The sequence below is a fragment of the Dermacentor andersoni genome, chromosome 9 (assembly GCF_023375885.2).
Source record: "Dermacentor andersoni chromosome 9, qqDerAnde1_hic_scaffold, whole genome shotgun sequence".
Lineage (NCBI taxonomy): Eukaryota > Metazoa > Arthropoda > Arachnida > Ixodida > Ixodidae > Dermacentor > Dermacentor andersoni.
Window position 1 is genome coordinate 107277702 of NC_092822.1, and position 9232 is coordinate 107286933.

Here is a 9232-nt window from a genome sequence, read left to right on the forward strand (position 1 = left end):
ACACAGGGCTCGTTGCACTGCTCCCGGATGGTCGTTGTGCTGCTCAGCATACAGTCAACCGCATATCTTCGCTGCTGGCCTCCGTTGTCGCGATCTCACCGCTGGCAACCAGCTGTTAGAATCTGGGTCGCAAGCCCCAAGGGTAGCGTTGGCCTGGCGGCCTGGGCACAACTGGAAGCATCCGAAGGTCCCGGCAAAGCATGAGTCGACTGGTAACAGAACAACTTGTTTATTCTAACATCGCAAAAGAGCGGGCGGTCAGGTCGACCGAAGTGGAGAGACGGGAGAGCACGTTACTCAACAGAAGAAATCGGAGCCTCTCTCGGCGTCCGGGGGGCAGCTACTTTTATAGTCTCGCAGCTGAGGGCAAGGAGGAACGTCTCGTCAGATGCGCACGTGACTGGGCACGGACACGCTGAGAGACAGGTTGAGACGAGTGTAGTGACGCATCCGCCAACCCGGCGCCGATCAGACCTCCTCGCTTCACACTTGGGGAGCTCCTCTCCCCGGCTGCCGCGCTTTGACACGCGTGGGCACACACACACACACGCACACACGAAGACACGTGGCACTGAAACACGCCTGGACGCGCTTGGCGGGGAGGCTTTGCGGGAGCTCCGAACGGGCCAAAATGTCCGCCGCGTTGAACGAAGCCCCGGCGTCCGTTGCATCCGCGCCGGCTATACCGCGCGCCGTAGGCGAAACGTAACACCGACTATAGTTGCTGTTCACATGCCGTCTCCTTTCCCATTAAACGCTTTGGCAATTTCCTGCACCTTCTACGTCGGATTCTGCACTTGGGGGCAAAGGGAGGGCTAAAATTTCGGGGAATTAGTCTGTCATATAAAGCCAACACAGACTGACACCAAGCGCAACATAGGGGTATTTACTTGTGCTTGCCAAATGAAGTAAAAGAGCGAAAAATTTATGGAAATGAACACTTAGCGTTTTTTTTATTTCAGTGCTTAAGCACAAGTAATTTTCGCACGTTGTTCTTGGTGTCAGTGTTTCTTGGCCTCTGTTGGCCTCAGTGTTGTTGGCGCTGACTACAGGGGTCTAGGCTCTCAAAAGGCGATTGCCTTGAAGAGACACTAAAAAGTACAAATATTTGCGTTGTGACAGCTTATTACCCATCTACAACACTATAACACCCACGGTTAGGACAAGAAGTGGTTTGGTAAGCCTGAAAAAAGGCACAACGTCGAAAATCGGGGATAGGTGCAGCTTTCAACTTCGCGCTCCAACTCACTATGACGTCACGGTTTGCGACGGTGTCTGCTCAGCAGATCTGCTTAACTTCTTTATCGCTGATGATGGTCAACGTTCAGTCTAATAAAAAATCCGGCCCCTCGGTGAACCCCCTTTCTTCCAATTTATTACATAACGAGGGTCTCGAATTCCGCAACATTGATGCCTTCAGGTGGCATGTGTGGGTTTATTGACAGGTTGCTTTTATCCCAAGATTACGTTCTCGTGGCGCCTGCGGTAGGAAGGATGTTCCACAACCGCCGCCAAGGTTTGTGAGTGACGGCGCTGGCTAACACTCAGAGGGTTCTACTATGAAACATAAATATCCAGGAAAGTGGAGGGGGAAACGGCGCCGCGGTAGCTAAAATGGTTGACCATGGCACGCGAAATGCGAAGGTTGTGGGATAGTTCCCCACCTGCGGCAAGTGGTTTTTACATCCACTTTCACTTTCATTAATTTCTGGTTTCTTTCTTTCATTTATTAAGCATAAATAATTTCCCCTATATTGCCTTGGTGTCAGTGTTTGTTGGCTTCTCATGATACGATTAATAAAAATCAGGCCCCTCAGGTAACCCCCTTTCTTCTCGTTTAGGGAATTATTTTAGAGTTTCATAAGGTGCCCTTATATAATGCGGAGTGTATTTCAACAGGCCGAATTATACGAACAGCTCGTATTATGTGCAGAAAACATCTAGAGACACTTCTTGCATGGTTGTTTGCCATAAGAATAGAATTATTAGATAATGTAATAAGGTGTTGTGATCAGATTTTAAAAATGGTGCATCAAAATGCGAGTCTTTAGAAAGAAGGGGTACTTCAATTTGGTGAGGGGGGGCGGTGTCAGCGTTGTATTATGGCGTATTCTTTTCCACATCGCGAATACAATAAAAAGAAAGCTGTTAGACAGCTGCACTACTCTTAGCTTGTGCCAAAACAGCATCTGCTATATTGTTTTTGAATTCCTCACCTGTTGCGTGTCAACTATCATGACCGGTGTCAGGGATGTTCAAACGTATGCATGTAGATATGCATAAAAATCGGGAGCTCACTTGACGAAAGTGAAACACGGTGATAGACAATCCGACGGAGCGACGAATAACCCATCAGCCCTGCACACTACATACGCAAATAACCGTACTCGCCGTGGGATGCCAGATGGAACTGATGCGACTAGGCTGGTGCATTCCAAGAAGCAAGCATAAAGATGCCAGAAAGGAAGGATTGCAATGAGGAAGACTTCTCGGCCAAGAAGTCCACGCGGACGGCAGGAACAGCAGTGTAGTTGTTGAGTTCAAGTGCCGCGTCTCAACTATGCTTAAAGAAGGCGACGCAGCAAGACAATGATCAAAACTTTCTGAAGGTACGACGCCCTTGTGCCTGGAATATTATGTTCCTAAGACTAGAAAGTATCGCAGCTAGGCAGAAACTAAAAGAATCTGTGCGAATTATTTCAGAATGCAGAGTATTCAAGTGGGAGAATGTGGAAGACGGCGCTGACTACAGGGGTCTAGGTTCTCAAAAGGCGATTGCCTTGAAGAGACACTAAAAAGTAGAAATATTTGCGTTGTGACAGCTTATTACCCATCTACAACACTATATAACCCACGGTTAGGACGAGAAGTGGTTTGGTAAGCCTGCAAAAAGGCACAACGTCGAAAATCGGGGATAGGTGCAGCTTTCAACTTCGCGCTCCAACTCACTATGACGTCACGGTTTGCGACGGTGTCTGCTCAGCAGATCTGCTTAACTTCTTTATCGCTGATGATGGTCAACGTTCAGTTGCGAGAGAGTCACACACTGAACTCGCAAGTTGCAAGAACTTCTACGGAGCCTTAACGACCGCAGCCGAATTAAATTAAGGAAAACACTTCGAAATCTGTGTCACCAATGTACCTACGATGGGAGTGGCAGCGCGAAATTGTAAAAGTAAAGAAATATACTTAACCTCAATTGATTTTCGCGATACCTTAATCGCTATGGCGTTGGCTTCTTAGCTTGAGGTCATGGGTTCCATCCCGTTTTCGTCGGCCTCATTTCAGTGGGACCTGAATGCATTTATGGTCCTGTACACTAAGACTTATTTGCATGGGAAAGAGCCCCAGGAGGTCTAAATTAATCCAGAATCTCACAGCATGGTGTACCTGATAATAAGATTGTGGTTTTAACTGGCATGCAAACACCCATTGACGAAAACAGTAACGAAAATGTTTTGAAGAAGTAACGAAAATTGTTTTGAAACCACTTATTGTCAGATCAAGATAAAATAGCGTTTCTTTTTAGCCTGCTCAAAACGTCTGTGGACCTCAACGCGGGACAAGGTTAACTGTGGGGCGGACGTATTACGTATCACGACACCGTCTGGAGGAATAAGCAAGGAAATTAAATGAAGCACTGGTAAGGTGCCTCTGTCCCACCAAGTCATCTCACGCCCACTGAGCAGTTAAGGCATACTACATATTAGGTGTCATGGGAACATCTGTAAATAGTGGTAAATGTCAACACTCGCTCAAATGATGATTTGTGTTGTTTTATGGCCCAAGGGCCAATCGTGGCCAAAGAGCGCGAAGCAATGTTGTAATGCAGTCAATGATGTAATTAATGACAAATGGCATCGGGGTAGGCTATAACAATGAAATGTGGCTATATAGGGGCCAAGAAAGAGAAGTAAAATAAATGTATATATATTAAAATAGTCGCAATGAGTTTCGGATGTACTAAGAACCTAAAATATATGCTCTGATGGGATGAGATACAAAAATACAAAAATGCCAATAGCACTAGTGCCTCAGCGAGGCCCTTATATGGAAGGGCCTGTAAGCCCGTGCTCTCACTCGTTAAAACGGTGACTATGAATCTTGTTGCTCGTGTTGCCGTCCTATGTGTTTCAACCATTCCAGGAGAGCCTTTCAATATTCGAGGAATTCCAGGCAGTCGAGTGTTATTACGTCAGTTCATCGTTATCTTGCCCGAACGAATACGCTGGTGGCAAACACGGTAAGTCCATCAACGTGTGGTGACATATTATGACCATCTGGGATTGAGAATTAGAGTTTCCGTGCTGAAGGTTAATTAATGCAACTTCACAAGCCTGCACACACGCTTGGTGGCACAACGGCGATGCAGCTACCTTACGCGCGCAATCTGCCTTTTGTGCAGGGGCTTACCTTGGGGATCCCGCAGTCGTCCATTGGAGACCGTTCTTTGAACGTGCTATACGTCCAGCGGCGTCCCGAGGCTTGGCCCCGCCGCGAATTTTTTGGACCCTCCCAAACTGCCACAACAGTCGACACCACAAAGAAGAAATCAAACACGTCAGCCGAGTTTCTGCCCTGGAAAACCTGAATCAGGGCAAATCCTGCACCCACCATTGTCGTATTTGAACCAAGAGCTACAATATTGGCACAGATATCACCTTGATGTCTCTATAAAAGAGACACTAAATTCTGAACTCTCTTAAGTGCGTTTGGTAGCACAACCACGATCACACTTCATTATGCGTGGCATTTGCTTTTAGTTTATTTAAATAAACAGGACCCCTTGCTCGGTAAACATACGCGCTACGCTGCTCTCTTTGTTCTATAGCGCCCGCGCATCATCATTGCCATATTGCAAATGAATGTACGCACATGGTGCAAAACCTTCTAGTTCATACCTGTGATATTGAAGTGAACCCAGGCCCCCAAACGTCTTCCCTTAGGAGGCAAACGACGTGGAAAGATTTAGCAGCCCTCGATGATATTCGCAATCGTTAGGCATCTCTGTTTTTTGAAACTAAGACAATTCGTAATAAGATGTTACAAAAGGGAAATTGTTCGAAAGAATGAAAAAAGAAAGCGGGTTGGATAAAATTGATAACATGTCCAATATCATCGAGTAGAATCCACGCGCGCACTTGCCGAAATAAATGCAGCGGATAGAGTCAGTGCAAAAGCAGGAATACACGACATGGAAGATAAGGCCCGCCTTAGTAACCGCGTGCATGTTGGGCTACCTGATGGCGATCGTGAAACACGGGGACAGTCGGAACAGTGGATAATGGAACGCTGCAGTTCAAAATTAACCATAGATATCCAACCTAGGAATGTCGAACTCGCGCTTCGGTTTCACGAATTTTAGCAAAGCTAGAACAGGAAATTATAGAATTCTCACATTTAAAAGTCAATAGTAGGTACTTTCTAATGCAAAAAAAAAAGAAAGCTTAAAGGGACCGACTTTCGAGTACGAGACGATTACTCTCCAAATGCTCGCTTTGCCCGCCGACACCTAAAATAATTTCGAACAGCACAAGGCGAGGTCGTTACATTGCATCATAAGAAGCTAATAAGCTGTTTTTTTTTATCGATAGCAACTGGAATAAATGTGTTACTTTAACGTTGCCTTCTTATCGATAGATGCATAAATTATCTCCCTAAGTTCCCTACGAAGCGATCATGGGTAAAGTTCTGCATGATCAGGCGTCACTGACCAACGCCGCCCTTCTTCAAACACGCCGCCCTTATATCCGCACCGTTTGTTTTCAGTCCTGCATTTCAACCTTGAACAGTTATCCAATCTCTATAGGCATCGGGCGGCCGTCGTCAGGAGGCACCACCGCCTCAGAGAGGTGCTTGCAAACAGCGCCGCAAGTTGCAGAAGTCGGAGCACCGGAATGTGAAGCAGACGACGGGACGAAGGTGGTCGCACTGCTTCCCAGTAATTTCGCACTTCCGTTTTTATGGCTTGACGTACAGGAAAACGCGTTTGTGTGTTTCTGTTTTTGAGAAAGGTCACCACTTGTGCGAGGCAGGCCACATTCATGGCACCACGTAATATATAAAGTAGCAATTTAGGGCAAATTACGATGCAAAGGCCCACGTCATCATAACTTACCGTGGTAAGCTAAGACGTGGACTGCCAGCATTTATATTCCAAATGTTAGCTTGCTGTAACGGCAACATTGCTGCATATTGATTCATGTAAGCAGGGGAACATTAAATATAGCATTTCACCGAGGACGTATGCAAAATATAAAATACATGCCGCATGGTATGCAACAATGGGACCGCGGGGTGTTTACCACTGGGCATGTGCCCCACGGGCCAACGGGCATCTGCCGCTGTTATATAAACCGATTTTGACATCCACTTAGGTCACTGCAAGTATCAAATCATGCCTACACAGCGACATTCGCGTAATTTGGTTTTCTTTTATTGCAAATGGGCGCTCGCGTAGATGTTACCTTTTTTTTCGGCTCTCAAAAATTGCGTTCTTCCCAAATGCGAACTTCAACATCACGTTGGGGTTCTTGAAGGGCTTTCACTGGGCGATATCGAACGAAGAGCCTTTCGGTGCTACCGAAATGGCTCAATAACACTGCTCTCATTTTCTCGCTAATCATAAAACGACGAAGCATTCGTTAGAAGACTCATAAGATTGCCGGAGTAACAGCGGTGGTTATGACCGATAACATGGACGCCTGCGCGTCTATAATTTGGCTCCAATAGCGAACCCGCATAGCGGGCACGTTGCGTGAGATAAGGGATTGAATCAAATTCCTAACGCAGCAGGCATAGCAACACGATGCCCAAATTGTATGAATGTTTCTCTCATGCCGACGCCAACTACAGTGCAGCACCTCTCAACGAACGTCTCTTGTACGGAATGACCTATATAACGAACGAATCATTCTGTCCCTGTTGTGTGAGCTGTGTGCTGAGCGACCTTTACAATGAAGTGACCGGTATAACGCAGGATTCCTGAGGCCCCAAGCACTACGTTATAAAGCCCACCGACTTCATTATATTTCTTTGGCATGACTGGCACGTATACGTCAAGTCCCACATAGTACAAGCTAGAGCACTTGTGTGCGCTCCCTTGCTCTCGACCACAAGAATTAACTACTTGCTTTCTTGCGTCACGAGCGAGAGCGCATCAGTTTGTCCCATTGTCGCCTTGTGGCAGCGAACGATTTGGGACGCTGTGTTAAACTGCACCCCGTCTTCGGGGTCGGCTCTCATTCCCCAGGCGTTCCCTCGTAGTAGAACGCTAGCAATCCTCTGCGAGTCATTCTACCGCCTTTGGCATCGGCTCAGGATGTAGCGTTTCTTTCTGGAGTAAGAAATCCAACGACGATTACTACATTGCCTAAAGCGAAATCTGGACCCGTTTTCATTTCGCGATTTATTGGCTGGCCTGGACAATCTGTATCGTGTAGCACATTGCAAAAAGAGCGAAGTGTGAGGTGACTACCTCGCTAATCGGGAGATCGCGAGAGGCAGCGCCTGGGTGACACATGCGCGCGATTCACAGCGCCTGCCGCACACAGACCTCCGCACATGCACCGCTTTGTTTCCATATATCCTAACGGTGAGCGCGCTATCCGCATGCCATAGCTGAAAACACGATGGCGCGCTACTCTGGCGCCATATTGTAGCGCTCGGCGCCGCAAAGCCCGTCTTGCGCGGCACACGCTTTTCATCTCACGCCGGTTTCGCCATACCCTCCTCCATCGCTTTCCGCCTCATGGTTTAGCAGGTTCAGCTGCATCCTCCTCCTCCGCTTTCCTCCTCGCGTTCTATTCGCTATCGCCGTCTTTCTTGCCCCGCTGCTTTTCGTGTACGCTCTTTCTTCCTTTGCTGTTCTCGTTCGCTCAGTTACGCTCAAGTTCAACGCAAGAGCGGGCACCGAAGAGGTGCGCACTAACGTTACGGATGAAGACAGGAGACGTACGCCTCTCTATTTTTCTTTCTTCAGCTGCTTCGCCGATAGCAAAGGTGCCCGTTCTCCGTTCTTTATAATTGCTTTTGTCGTTGCAATGTTTCGACATTCCTGAAGTCATAGACACTAGCCAACTCTTCATTCATGGTTCCTTTCACACAGCTTAGCGCGACAAGAGTCGTCGATGGCAGCAAGCGTTAACATGCCGGCGCGTTTGAGATCGCCGTCGATGCACAGCAAACAGTCATGTGCCCGGACGCAAGTAGAGCTGGAAAGCGCGAGGAAGGAAAATATGCCGTAAAAGGAAGACTGGTGCATTGATAAGACGGCAAAATTGTGAGTACAGGTCTGAGTGTTCGCATGCGTAGCCAAGGCTTCGGATCCGTTACAGCTGTGGAGGGGAAGACAGGCAATTCGCATTTGACACAAAGCTCTTGCATATGAATGGCTCCTTTTTTAATCTTAGAAGTGCTAGACCATAGCAAAGCAGTGTCGGAAATGTGCAGTGCTTTGCGATTTTAACGCAGTACACGAAGCACACAGCTGCCACTGTCCCTTCTTTTTTTTTTTGTGCCACAGCTGAGCACTAGCTGATCGCCGTCGGAGCAACTGTAGTCGCAATGCGTCATAAAAGTTCTCGCTTTCACTGCGTACCACGATGCATCACCTCGGTGTCCCCGGCGCTTACAGTCGGCGCAAAAAGTACCGGCGACCATGCGCTTCGACAATGGCGTTTCAATTTCTGAGCACTGTACGTATGTTGCCTACAGAGCCGGGCGTTTCTAGTCTTTCCGCCGTTCCACCTGGTGAGGCGGCGATGAAGAAGGATTGAGAGGAATGGCGTAAGTAGCTACAGTCATGTTTCAGTAACTGTTCGTGGACCCAGAACGCGGCTGAGCAAATATACTTTGCTATTGTATCACGATACGACACAAGATACTCGGGCAACAAGTATTTGAGATACAGATTGAAGAGACTACCGCAATTATTGTAGCCGATACGATAGTTTCGATTTGTATCTTAAGAGACTTCGATACATTGCCCACTTTCCTATTACAGATGTATGCAATGTAGCAGCAAACGCGCATACACAGAAATGTTTTCTTCGAAATTTCTTAACTCCAACCAGCCTTGTTTCACATGAACGAAATGTCTGTTATTAGATCGAAATCTTTGTCTTTCCGGCAAAAAGTATAATATTTTCATTCTGAAACAATTTATTGGGATTAAAGTATAATATTTTCATTCCGAAACAATTTATTGGGATTTCCTTAGCACTTTCACAAG

At 47.1% G+C, this 9232-nt stretch overlaps 1 protein-coding gene across 1 annotated transcript in view; it reads left to right on the forward strand.

Moving 5' to 3' along the window:
* LOC129384505 (uncharacterized) overlaps window positions 1–4802 on the forward strand; it is a 120580-nt gene extending 115778 nt beyond the window's left edge. The window contains exon 4 of the mRNA XM_072284388.1: window positions 4406–4802. Coding sequence (XP_072140489.1) covers window positions 4406–4629 — 224 coding nt within the window. The 3' untranslated portion in view covers window positions 4630–4802. The remainder of the gene's footprint in view (window positions 1–4405) is intronic.
* Window positions 4803–9232: the final 4430 nt, after the last annotated feature.